This window comes from Melanotaenia boesemani, chromosome 9 (genome assembly GCF_017639745.1).
Source record: "Melanotaenia boesemani isolate fMelBoe1 chromosome 9, fMelBoe1.pri, whole genome shotgun sequence".
NCBI lineage: Eukaryota > Metazoa > Chordata > Actinopteri > Atheriniformes > Melanotaeniidae > Melanotaenia > Melanotaenia boesemani.
In genome coordinates this window covers 5,735,153-5,748,683 of record NC_055690.1, presented here as the reverse complement: position 1 = coordinate 5,748,683, position 13,531 = coordinate 5,735,153, and the positions used below count along the sequence as shown (strand labels likewise).

Genomic DNA, 13,531 nt, shown 5'->3' with positions numbered 1-13,531 from the left:
ATTGTACTTGGTTTTAGGCTGATGCTGTGTTTTAATATTGTTTGATGTTTTTGTCTGATGTTAATGTCTTTTTGTGCTCTATAAGGTAAGTCACCTTATAGAGCACAAAAGGCGCCAACAAATAAAATGCATTATATTATTATTATTAAAACCACCAAAGTGACAAACATAACTGTAAAACAATCCAAACGGGATGCAGTGAGTTTTGGGTCTTTAATGAAAAGCTAAATTTAACACAAAATAAGCAAAATAAGATCCAACTATCTGCAAAGAGATGCAAACTGCAACTTTCTACAAGAAAGAGTACAAACCTGCTGTGAGGAGATGCACAATGGCCCCAAAGACCAACATTAACAATTAAAGATACCAAACTGAACATAAGACGCAAAACAACTTTTATTAAAAAAATAACTCAAAAAGACACGAACAAAGAAAAACCATGGAATACCTGGAAAAGATGTAAATGTATGTTGCACTAAACAACCTGAGACACAACAACAACAATCTGCCCACAAACCAAGATGCCAGGAAGATGGATAGACATGCTGTAGATGGACAGAAAAATGCTAAATATTTAGACATTATTACCAAGAAACATATTGGTTGACTCGAAATAACTACATATCATATTTGCATAGTTTCTGGATGTTTTCATGTTTCTATTTTATATCTATGGAGATGGAATAATTTGGAATAAGACCTTTGCTTATGGAGACCAACGTTTTAGTCTGTCCTGTGAGTTCACCATTTTAGTTTTGTTTGTTGTTGTTACTAGTTTTTATGTTTTAGCTTTGCTTTAATTTGTTACCAGTAATTACTTAGTAAGGGTTTGATTGGTTTTGGGAGACTAGTCTGTGGCAGAAACATAACATGCCAACACTGTATTCTGGGAAAGTGACTGGAGAATGCTTGAAGATATAATAGAATCTAATGGTTTTTGCTACTTTTTATGATACAGACACATATCCCTATGGCTTTCCTTTGCACTAATTACTTTAGAGTTTAAGCATCTGAGCATAATGTACAGCAAAAGCACCAGGCTGTCAAATTTAGACTTGACTCATTAAGTCCCTTATTCTGAAATGAGGAGTCAACCATGTAAGCTTAAGGCTGTAAAGCATAAGGTGATGCCTTACACAACCAAGCAATCACAGCATCAAGGAAATACATAACAGGATTAATTTGGTGAAGAACAAACAATCCTGTTTGCACTACAAAGAAGCTGACAATCACATGCTTTACCTTCTGCTATACCTGTGCATCATTAACAAAAGACCCATCTGAACACTGCATTTAAATTCAAGCACATACAGATCTGAGAGTGGGCACGCAAACTTGCTAATGTGGGGTTTCCAAGTGTTCTGTTCAGTAACTGTTAATGGCTTTTAGCATCAGCTATAATAATTTATGTCTCTCTCTCTTTTAAATGACCTTGTACTCATTCTGCCACCCCACACAGCGCTTCATCTCATCGCACACTTTTCAGCCTGCTCACTCATTTCATGCATAGGAGCTGATGGAAGAACTGTTGTTTGCACTGTATTTGTATATTCTTGTGTGCACAGATTGAGAGCCACAGCCTGTGTGGGACTGTACCTTTACAAGTGCAAGTTCCAGTCTTTAGCTAAATGCATGTGTGGGTATACAGGCTGTGCCCCTGGTTCCTGTATGGTTTTTATGTATCTGTCATTCAATATAGTGTGAAAGCACAGTATGGGCACATAGTGAATGTGATTCAGCCTACTACATATTTCAGCTCCCATCATCACTTAACATCTAAAAGGTCTCACACATTCATCCATTAATAAGTGCCTATGTGTGTTGAGTTCAGTGCTTTTTTTTAGTATGGGTGTGTGTGAGTGAATACGACTGTATAATTTCTGGGTATGTAGATAAATGCATGCTCATATTAATGCTCTTACTGAGCATTCTTCATGTATGTGTAAAGTCAGTCAACACACAGGATGTAAGCCCAACATGTGTGCATGTGGATTTGCACTGTTTTTGGACCAGCAGACTGTCCAAGGCCAGCTTGTGTGTGCATATGTATTTATGTATGCCAGTATCTTTTTTGTGTGTGTGTGTGTGTGTGTGTGTGTGTGTGTGTGTGTGTGTGTGTGTGTGTGTGTGTGTGTGTGTGTGTGTGTGTGTGTGTGTGTGTGTAATGAGAACAGCTGCGTTACAGAGCCTGTCATGGGCGTGAGTTAATTAGTGCAGAAGATGATTGTGTTATTTGGACGGCCGACCAGCAGTGGGGTTCAAAGTTAAGGGGGGGCAGGTGAGCTTGTACAGCCTGCAGCTGCATGTAAAACAACTCAAACGGAATCATAGAAGGCCCGCAAGGAGGAGGAAAATTGAGTCAAAGTGGGAGGGAGGGAAGGTGAGAAAAACAAGCAGAAAAGAAGAAAAGCCAGAAAAACTAAATTAAAAGCTAAAGATATAGTAGGCTCACTCATATTTTTGTGTAAATCAAGCTACTGTCCACGTTTCTAAACAACCCCACATCAATTCAAAGAGCTTAAAGATGGTCTATAATGTTTCAAAAGGAAAGCAGTGTAACATTTTGTCACACGTCCTGCAGGTGTCGCAACCTATGAGTGACAACGTTCTTTTGATTAGGAGCACACATTTGACCTTACTACCACTGTAGTGCTTAAACATTTGTGAAACCTTATTGTATTTATATTTCAGCATTATCATGATCAAACACATCAGATTATTTACCAAATATAGTTATTTAAAGTAGCTAACGAGAGCCAAATTTACCAAATAAGGAAGAACTAGACATGGTTATTTACTGAGGAAAATGATCAGATGGTGTGTAAGAGGGACAGTAGTATGCATCCAGTACAGGCTGTGGCCCAATATGCAGCAGTAAATGAATTTACCTTTTAAGTTTAGGTTTGAGTACAGGGTCACGCCTTAACCATTCCTCCAATCATTAGGCTAGCCATATTAGAATAAATCAGTCATTTTTATCTATTTTTTTAACCTATTCTTTGTTTTCTTCATAACACCATCCATCCATTCTCCATCATTAATGCACCCATCCGGTATCTGTCTTTCTCATTAATTCATCCCCCATCATGTAGTTATTCCTCTGTCCACTCCCACATCCATCCATCCATTCATCCATCCATTCACACCTTTGTGTCATACACCCACCTCATCCCATCCCTCACCTTAACTCTACCCCACCTGTCCTCTTCCTAGCCATGAACTAATTAATGAGCTTCAGACTCTGTGGTGCTTTTTTTTCTTGGAGACTTCGTTTAATTAAACTTAGCATAACTCAGAAGTAATTGCTCCAACTAACCAAACCTATACAGTACAAGTCAAAAGTCTGGACATACTTTCCCATTCAATGTCATGGATAAGGGTGTTCAAACTTTTGACTGGTACTCTGTATAGCCGGGTACTCTAGACAACCTTATGGCTTTGTTTGGTTGACAATGGTTTTAAATTTTGATTTATTTAAATTTCATAGTCACATAGACATAAAAGTAGATCTAAAAGTGTCCCAACTTTCAAGCACAACAGTATATCTACATTAGTCTATGATAAACTACAATTTACATAACTAGTATTCTGCAGGTGCCGTCAGATGCACTGAAAAGAGAAATTTTGAGTGTCTGCACAGTTTTACCTTTAGCTACTGCTGTGTGTGTATTTTCTAATATAAAATTGTAACACACTTTGGGTTAACTCTCTACATGAACAAGTATAGAGGTTTCACAGCGGGGCTGTATTCAAAACTGCCATTAACACACTGCCAACAGAAGCAGTTCTACCTACTACAGCAGAATGCAGCACTAAATCATTTTGCAAAATGATTTAGTGCTGGAAAAAGCTCCAAAAGTGATCATTTAGTTCATGAGCTGACATGTTTTTGTTCATTTTGTTCTTTTTATTCACCAATGAAGCAGGAGTATCACTTTTTGCCATTGACAAAGGATGTAAATCTAGTTAGAACACAACACCCATCATTCTACATCAGTTCAATGAACAATTCTCTGTTTGCTGCTCACAATTTCTGCCACAATACCATTTTGATCCAGTTCAGGAATCAGGGATGGATATGAAATGATATCACATGCTGATTTAATACAGTTACTTCCATTCATATGTTTTGTTACACCCCCACTACAACTGACATGACTGTCACAGCACTTTGCATTGTTGGAAATGAGACTTCACATAGTCTATCAAATAGACATTTCCCAAATATGATTAACGTTTAATCTTGTTTTGTTTAAAAACAGTTGTCAAGATTTAATTTGACATATGTATAATCCAAGTTGAAATATTATCTTATTTTGCACAAGAAGTGAATAATGCATCATTTTCATTTTTATTTAAGACAAGATAAGAGGTACTTTATTCACCCCTTCATTCATTCCTTCAGTTGGGGAAATTTTTACATCTGCATTTGCCAATAGGACATGACAAAGAGTATACAGAATAATACCGTATTTAAATTTCACAACAGAGGAAGGTAGATAATCTCTGCAATTTGGTTTGGGGGGGAAATGTCAGTATCGGTTACCGGCCAAATGACTTGTAAAATACTGGATATCGGCCAAAATTCCAATATTGTGAATCCCTAATATATATATATATATATATATATATATATATATATATATATATATATGTATATATATGTGTGTGTGTGTGTGTGTGTGTGTGCAGCATTCAGTTCCAGAATCCCTTTTTTTTGTTTGTTGTTGTTTCAACTGTATACTTTATTCTATATCTTTACAGACCTCTAATGATAGTTGGCAGTTTTGAATACAGCTAGTGATGTATCATGATCATCATCGTCATCATCATCATGAGATACAATGTAGTTTTCTGCAATGCTTTTTAACTGCATCACTGTCTAAATCTGAAACGCTTCCGGTTGAATAAAGCATGTAAGCATCTAAATTTGTGCCACTGATGTCTTTTGTGTATGTTTAACCTCAATCATTTTCTGACTTACTATACATTTATGCAACCTCTGACATTCTCTTTGCGCTGTATCTGACACCTTGGCTCACATCTTAAAATTGATTTCATCATTTTGTACCTGCTTTGACTGTAACATTGAAGGAGAAGCAGTATGGCCATCCATATGATGCATATGTGGTAGTATTGCATTTGAAAACAAGTTAACTGCATTTCAGAGATTTATTGTTGTGTATCTCTAGACAAGCTACAATAGTTCTGATATGTACAAGTACACCATTCATATAACTACAGTTGAAAATGTAATTCAACATATTCCAACAAAAACATTAATCATAGAAAGGGACATGCAGAATTCCATACTCTACGTCTAAACATCAAAACATTTGTGATAGTTTAATGGTGAACTGTAAAAGCAATAAAAGAAAAACTAAAAAAAGCATGCAGTGGCAGTGAATAGATGTAAGTGATTTATACCTGCTCTGGCTGGTTGGCATTAGACAGCGGTATCACCATCCAGATGATGTTGAGGTTGTTGAGGGCAGCGCTGGTGGTAAAGGAGCAGGGCAGGATGGCTGCTTGACCTCGGGCCACTTGGATGCTGCTCTGGGACACGGTTACATCCAACGCCCACACACACACTGCATGTGAAAAGAAGCAGCGATCAGTGTCTGAACATATAAAGTGACAGAAACTATGAACAGAAGCATGATGAGCCAGCTCGCCTGTAATGGTGCACTCCATTTAAACCGAGAAGTTGAAATTTCCCAAATCCAATTAGGAAAATGTCTGTCAGTTTGTGTCTTTATGAATTAGTTGCACACATAGTGTTGCTCATTTCAGTGAAGACATCACTACAATTCAAGAAGAAAGGACCCAAGATCAGCTCCAAATTCTGAGTAGAGAACCAGCATAAATCTTTTTACTTAGTCAGAAAAGCTACACTTTCAAAGTATTTCTGTGGGCTGTTTGACCACCTTTTGGACAACAAGAGCAAAACCTCTACGTTGAGCATGTCCATTCATCCATTTTCTACACTGGCTTTAGGTCTTGGGCAGCTGGAATGTGTTCCAGTTAACATAGGGCAAGAGCCAGGAACCAGTCTGAATAGTACATGTGCATGTACATGTACATATTCTAAAAAGCAAGAAATCATGTTTAATCTGTCAGCACTTCTTTCTTCGTCGCCTTTTCAGCAAAACAAACCTACTTTTCTGAAATGCTCTCAGCAACTAAACAGACATCTAAACCACACAGAGGAGGATCACATGAAATATGCAACAGTTTAATAGAGAAACATGATAGGCTGTCTCCAGAGTAATTCATTTTATTCATCTCCTAAAACAACCCTCTTTTTCGTGGGATCAGAGTGGATATCAATACAGAGCAAATGAACATGACAAGTGGGGATAGTCTTGGTTTTTCAGACACTATTTGCTCCTTGCTGTGGGCATACAACTCACGATGATATTGTATTTTCCTCAGCAATGAGAGAGAGCTGTCATCTCACACTTAGAAACTCAGAAGTTGTCTTTCTCATCTGGGACCAGCTGTCACCCATAACAGACCCAGGGAGACAAATATGTACATGCTGCATCTATTTCTAGAACAGCTAAAGACATTAAGATCTAAACTAAGTTAAATCACCCCCGCAAGTATGTATCCATGTCCAAAAACCCCAGTGGGAAGTAATCTTATCTAAACAGTGAGGAGGATGATGCGCTGATATGATTACAGATAATTGATTGCGTCCTGTGAATTGTCCCTGTTACTGATAATGTAAGATGATGATCCTACTTTCCTGCCAAGTCAATAGTAGAAACCACCAGAATGTAATGGCTTAAGGTCAAAACCATTCTTGATACTTGCTTATTTATTTATTTTTATTATTATTATTATTATTTCCAGGCCCATTTACTGGGATCAATTTGAACTTTGAATGTCATTGTTATATTCTTCTGTGATTGGCACACTTCCTGTTGCTCGCTGTCTGTCCGTCCATCGGAAATCCGCTGGACTTCCTACACTTTTTTTCTGCTGGCAGACACCAACAGACCCTACAGGCTCACTGCTGGGCCAAAAGAAGACAGACAGCACCCACACTGTGCCACTCAGCTATAGTTCATAAGAGACGTACACACTAAAAAAGGCTTCCAATAAATTATGGAGACATTTTCACTTAGAGGGACTATATTCCCCTGTAATGTCAATATGTATCATTTAAAGCAGCATGATTCCTCTCAGTAACCCAACTGCTTAAGTAATAACACTGTGCTTGAAAGAGCAGAATCCCGTCAGTGTGTGCGTCACTATGTGGCTAACGAGCCCCCATTACCTCTGATGACATCTATGATGTGAGGCCATTATTATAAATGCAATAAATAACAAAGTCTTAGGTCACTCTACTAATCTGATCTTCTTCTATCCTCTCTGAGTGTTCACTTCCTGCAAAGAATCAAGTCTATGTTCTTATTGGAGGATTAACAAGGAATAGGTTTGTACAAATTGTTATGACCTTAAAAGAATGTGTGACTGCAAGAAACATCAGTACGATATCAATAAGTGTTTACTCAATGGGTGCAAACTACAGGTATTACCCATGCTAGATTTAGGAATGAAAGAGAAAAATAAGGAGACACTTGGATGTACAAGAGGAGGGAGGGAGAAAGAAAGGAATAAAGAATTAGAAAAAGATCCTGGAGGAATGAAGATAGAAGGAGCATCTTATCATCTCTAAGCCTCCTTCAAGGCTGCAGTCTCTCAAGCCCACAACAGCTGGAGGGCTCATTTCAAAACACTGGATTAGAGAACCTCTGCGCTCAGAGTCTGTAAGCTCCCACCACCAAACAACACACAACATCACAAACAAGAACATACACACACAGGCCAGCCACATGCACACATACAGTACACACATGCCTTATCAAATCAGAGACTCATGACACACTACCCATCACCATGCACACATACTCATCAGTGCATGTCATTGGTGGCATCTATGGTGGCCCTTTAGGGACACATCTAAGAGATGGAAACAGCAGCATTGCCTGGCATTGCCTCATTACTGCACACACTCCTGCCAAAGCTTCACGCCAGCTCTTCAGCTCCACTCATGAAGCATGTCTGGTAGACAGCTGCTCCTCCAAAATACATCCTATAAAGGATCTGATAAGCAGTGGATGGGTGGTGATGCATTTGCTGTCAAATGTGGACTCCTACACTAGTATAATAGTGTAGCAACATAAATTGAAAGGAGCCACAGTATTTGTCTGGGGTCATTTTTAATTAGTCTTTTTTTTTTTTAAACACAAAAATAAGCCAGTGTAAACAACTAGACACCAAGAGAAGGCAGTGGAAATGCTATTTTACAATGAGGTTTTACTCTTCTGCATGCAGTCTCACACCAGAATATGGAACAACCACATTGTTCCACAGCACAAAACACATTAGTTTCATTATAGAGGCTTCAAAACTGTAGAATTACTAGTTTCTGTACTACAAAGCTGTCATATGTCCACATCTGCCTTCAAAACTGTAACATGCCAAAGTTGTGTATAACATTAAAACTGTTACACATGTTCAACAAATTGTGAAATTACATTTTTAAGGTTCCGAAAAATAATTCTTGCCCACATGTTTCTTTGCAAATTGCACCATGCTTATATTTTCATTAGTTAAAAACTTTCACAAATATGATGCTGTGCATTTGTTTTAGGTAAGAAAAAAATCTTAATAAGTAGGTGGAAGGCTGAAAAGTGGCATTACACAGAGCGACTGTAAGGTAATATCATTGAGTTTTGTTACGTGTCAGTCGTGGTTAGCTAGTCTTAAACAAAAAAAATATACATGGTTAGAGTTAGATATTGATAAAAATGTATAAATAAATTAAAAGGGTTAAGAACATATGGTTGACTTAGATGATAAAAACAAGGTTGCAGGTTTGCATGAGGTTTTCTGATGTCTTTAAAAAAACAAGCAATTAAAAATATTACTCTATGACAATTTGCAAACCTTTATTATGTCACGACTATGGTCTATATATGTGGATTACTGTACTTAGCACACATTTTCCTTGTGAAAAATTCATACCCAGGGCTGGGTTCTCCACACTAATGTGCATAGAAGTGATGTAAAGCTTTCCTTCTCATTGCTTATATCATCTAAGCCTTTCCATTATTTTAACGACAAACATCTTCCTCCTCCTACTCTCACTTCTAGCCTTGAGCTGCCCTGAGGCATCATTCAGCAGAACCCAGACCAGCCTGACTGACACAAAAAAGGAAAAGCTAGTCTCTCATGCTGACCCTCTACTGCCTCCAGTGATGCATTGTATTGTGATAGAGAGGAGCTGTATCGTCTATCTTATTAGGCTTCTTTCAGTGACAGCATCACAGTGCATCATTCTGGGATGTTAATTCTTTTGCATCCTCTTTTGAATAGCATCTTGATTCAGTTTTGTCAACGTTCTTCTGACGAAAATGACACCAATGAGAAACTGCGCCAACTACAGCTGTTCTCTAAATATACATCAGCAAAACTGACATTCAGCTGTTGACTCAAGTTATATGTTCATCTTTAAATGAAATCCGTTCACACACAACAGCTACTCAGCACAAAAAAGAGGATGTGCAAAAAGCACTGTAAGAATGAGGAAACTAAATGAGAGGTGGGCGGGAAGAGGGAGAACACTCTGACAAGGAGGTACAGAGAGAACAAATGAGAATAAAAGAAAGAAAGGAAAGGGAAGGAGTGAAATAAGGGAGGGCAGGATAAGGCCAAGCGGATGCTGAGGTGTCCAGAGAGGCCTAATTGATAAAGTCACCTGAGGCAGCGCTTGTGGTGCTTGTGGAATGAAGGAGAGAACTAACAGCTCTGTTAAAACAACTTTTTTCCCCTTTTCCGGGATCCAAGTGTCAAAACTGCTTTTGATTAATACATGAGGAAAGCATACACCTCAGAGAGCATGATACGTGTGTCTGCACTCACTCATTCAGTCAAGCTAAGGCGGCGTCATGATGGGATAGAGAACAAATGCAGGGAGAATTCAACACTTTTTCATCAACACACACACACACACACACACACACACACACACATACACCATCCCTGCTTAGCACGTCATTTGCATTCTGTGTTTTTATTCATGTGGCTCTTTTATTCATAGGCTTTGCTTTTATTTCTGTTTCAAACAGATGCCCCTGATGCTGTGATGTGATGTGATGAGCCTCTGGCACAGCTTCACTGGGTGGGCTTCTCTGGGACACACACAGAAATTCACACACACATGCACACGTGTATAAGTAAGATGATTGATGATGGTGCAAAGACAAGGACTAAAGAAACACATCACCTTACTACATATGTAAAGTCCCCTTTTCTTTGCCTAAATTTTGTTATCTTTCACCTCAAATTTCTGTCCAATCATCACAAGTCTGAGGTTATTTATATCAAATACTGGATATCAAAATTTCTGATTCTAAATAAGAAAGAAACACTAAAAAGCACAGAAATAACTTTTCCAAAATTAGTAAGAATGTCAGACCTCTTAAGTAGTGAGAGAGTTGTCAGGAAGTGGTGAGAGATCGAGCAAAAAACCCGGCAGGTCTATCTCCTGCTTCAGGTGAGAAACTTAGCAGCTTTCATTGCATTTCCTGTTTAATCTGCATCTTTAGACATGAATCGCTGTTTTGAAAGCCCCATTTCTATAAATCCCCAGCAAGAACACACACACACACAAAAAAAAAAAGAGAAAAGAAAAAGCATGAAATTAAACACAGTGGTGAACACATCTACACATGGATTCATGTGCGCTGACACCTGTGCCCTCCCATAAACGTAGCTTTGTGTCCTGTTCTCTTGCACAAGACCCAGGGGCTTCGTGATGAGTTTTGTTCATGTAGAAGCAGACCTTGCCTTGTTGCCCTGCCTGTGAGGCACCAGGGCGAACCAACAAGCGAGCAAAGACAGTCCTGTGAAACTCAGGTGGTATGATTATGTACCCAGCTGCATGATGGCATCTCATCAAGCACTAGGTTTAAAACATCCGCTGGGGTAAGAATGTTGCCACAAAACCAATGCACAACTCTTTCTGCACAAGCCATCTAATTCCTACCCCTTGCTTTAGCACTTTTTTTAGCAGTAGTAATGTCTGAAATTCAACTAATCCTTTGACTTGCTATAATGTGATTAAACTGGACAGTTTTAACTGAATAAATGTTTAAAATATAAATTTTTTATCTTCTCAGTCTAAGAAGTAACTTAAAAGATATCCCTGTCTTACATCTGTTTGCTATGTATGAAACTGTTATCTGAAAAATAACAAGACTGAAAAATGCCATGCAAACCACAGATTGCTTCAATTTGGATTTCTTCTTTTCTTATTTAATAATTCATCTTTCATGTTTCTCTTGACTTACCACCCTTGTCCTGCTCCAACATCTAAAGTAGAAGCTCTAAAACCTTGAAATGCAGTTTTTCTTAATTCAACCATCAAAATTATAGACCCACAGCCATTTCATTTTAATTTCCAGACTACTATATTTTTATTATGAATTTTGGTTAAACTGCCCTCATTTTATTTTGGAGACAAAATTAAGTGGGTTTCCTGCAAAGGTCTATGGGTCAGGACTCTAATCCTAGTCTGTTATGACACCTACCTACTAAACCAGCTGCATTACATAGCATCCCAACTCTGAATTAATGACCTTATGTACCATAGAGAGAGCCTCTCAAAATTGTGCAGAGCCCCTACCCATCTTTAAACTTCTAAAAGACTGAGTTTCTCTGAGATGCTCTTTTTATATTTAATCATATTTTTGGACCTGGTGACTTGTTCTCTTTTGTTGTCCATGACATTTATGAGATGTGTTGGTGGCATTCAAGTTGCACATGCCTCTCTAGCCAAGGATGAAAACTGATTTTACACCTCAAAGTAAAGAAACTGAACCTTTAGAATTGGGTTGTTTATAACTGCAGTCCAAAGGGACTCTGTTATAAAAGGTTCTCATTCATATTTTACAAAGCAGCAAATGTTGGTCCTATTTAATGTTTACAGAGCACACAAAGAGAATGGCATCGATTAAAGCTAGAACAGTTCTGCACTTATCTTGCAAGAACTTCTCTTATTCCAATGTTGCTTATTTCTGTCCTTTCCTTTCCTTTCCTTTCCTTTCCTTTCCTTTCCTTTCCTTTCCTTTCCTTTCCTTCTTCAGCCTGTCCAACAAGCACACATCCAATGAAATAACATTTAAAACCTCTTGCTCATCCTCACCCTCATCCGCTGCCCCGCCCATCCTAGCTGACCTATTAGCCACAAAAAAGCCAACCCCTGAGCAGGGCCCACTGACTAGCCTACATACTGTAGCTTAATACTCTTCTCTAAACCGAATCACGTCTCACAAGCAGAGCTTATTGTGCTGCCTGATGCACTGCTACTATAAACACATACTGCAAGCTTTAGCATGGAGTGTTTGTTCCAGCTCTGCTTACAACTGTGCATTTGCATTTCAGAGGCACAAATGGAAACGCTGAATTTGAGAAGAACTGCAAGCTAATGATCAAACCTCCAGCAACGTATTTATGTATTGATATTGAGAAAACAATTTGGATATGTCGCAATCAAAGGTTCCCAAAACAGTGACAATAAGGATTAGTTTTTATTTTTTTGAGGAAACACCAAGAATAGGTGCAAATGCAGATAAACTAAGCAGTCATTACAAACAAGATGGCAGGTGATCGGCTAAAGTAGTGTGCTCACATGTGTGCACTGAGCAAGCAGAAGGTTAAAGTAGGCCACTGCCCTCGTGCACAGATAAGCCTGGGCCCTGGAAGACTACTGCTAAAGCAGCAAACAGATGGCTCTGCACATGCAGCCCTGGACACAGCTACACATACACATATACACAATGTCCAAAAAAAAAAAAAAAACATCACGAAGTACCAACTTCAGTGAACACAAATCACAAATATACAGCTTTAATCTGAGATTTCCACCACATTCTCACTCAGTGCACTGTTATAAAACTAATATATATATATATATATATATATACATATATATATATATATATATATGTATATATATATATGTGTGCGTGTGTGTGTATTAGCGCATGATTATCTGTATGTTGTTTCAAATGACAGCTGAAGAATCAGACCTTGATTTTTCCTAAAGAAACAGACTTCCTTCCTAGTCCATGGCTACCTTGCAGACCTTTTAACATTTCTGTGTGTAGTGACTGCATTTCTGTGCAGACTTGCATGTTTGGCAAACTTGTCACTGTGTCTGCATGTAAATCTGACATCCTGGCAGGCACACTGATCTGCCAGTAGGATGACATGATTGGCACAGGGCTCTGTTTAGCTATTTCACAGCTGTCATCCTCAAGTCTCTTTCAACTAGTTTTCCACAGCATGGTTCTGCCAAAGAAATCCCCAAATGAGGCAGCAAGTCATGACTTGTGTCAGGTTTCCAGGTGCAGATCGTATAGAGGTAATAGACAGTTACTGCAGCACTTCCAAGAGTACTTTTTGTTGACTTAGATAAGGGGAAAAAAGAATATATATTACAACTGCAACTGCA

At 38.4% G+C, this 13,531-nt stretch overlaps 1 protein-coding gene across 2 annotated transcripts in view; it reads right to left on the bottom strand.

Moving 5' to 3' along the window:
- The window catches only part of igsf11 (immunoglobulin superfamily member 11), a 121,831-nt gene that overhangs the window by 15,194 nt on the left and 93,106 nt on the right, over nucleotides 1-13,531 (bottom strand). For both annotated transcript variants that reach the window (XM_041995720.1, XM_041995721.1), the window contains one exon: nucleotides 5,428-5,591. In XM_041995720.1, the coding sequence (XP_041851654.1) occupies nucleotides 5,428-5,591 (164 nt within the window). The remainder of the gene's footprint in view (nucleotides 1-5,427; nucleotides 5,592-13,531) is intronic.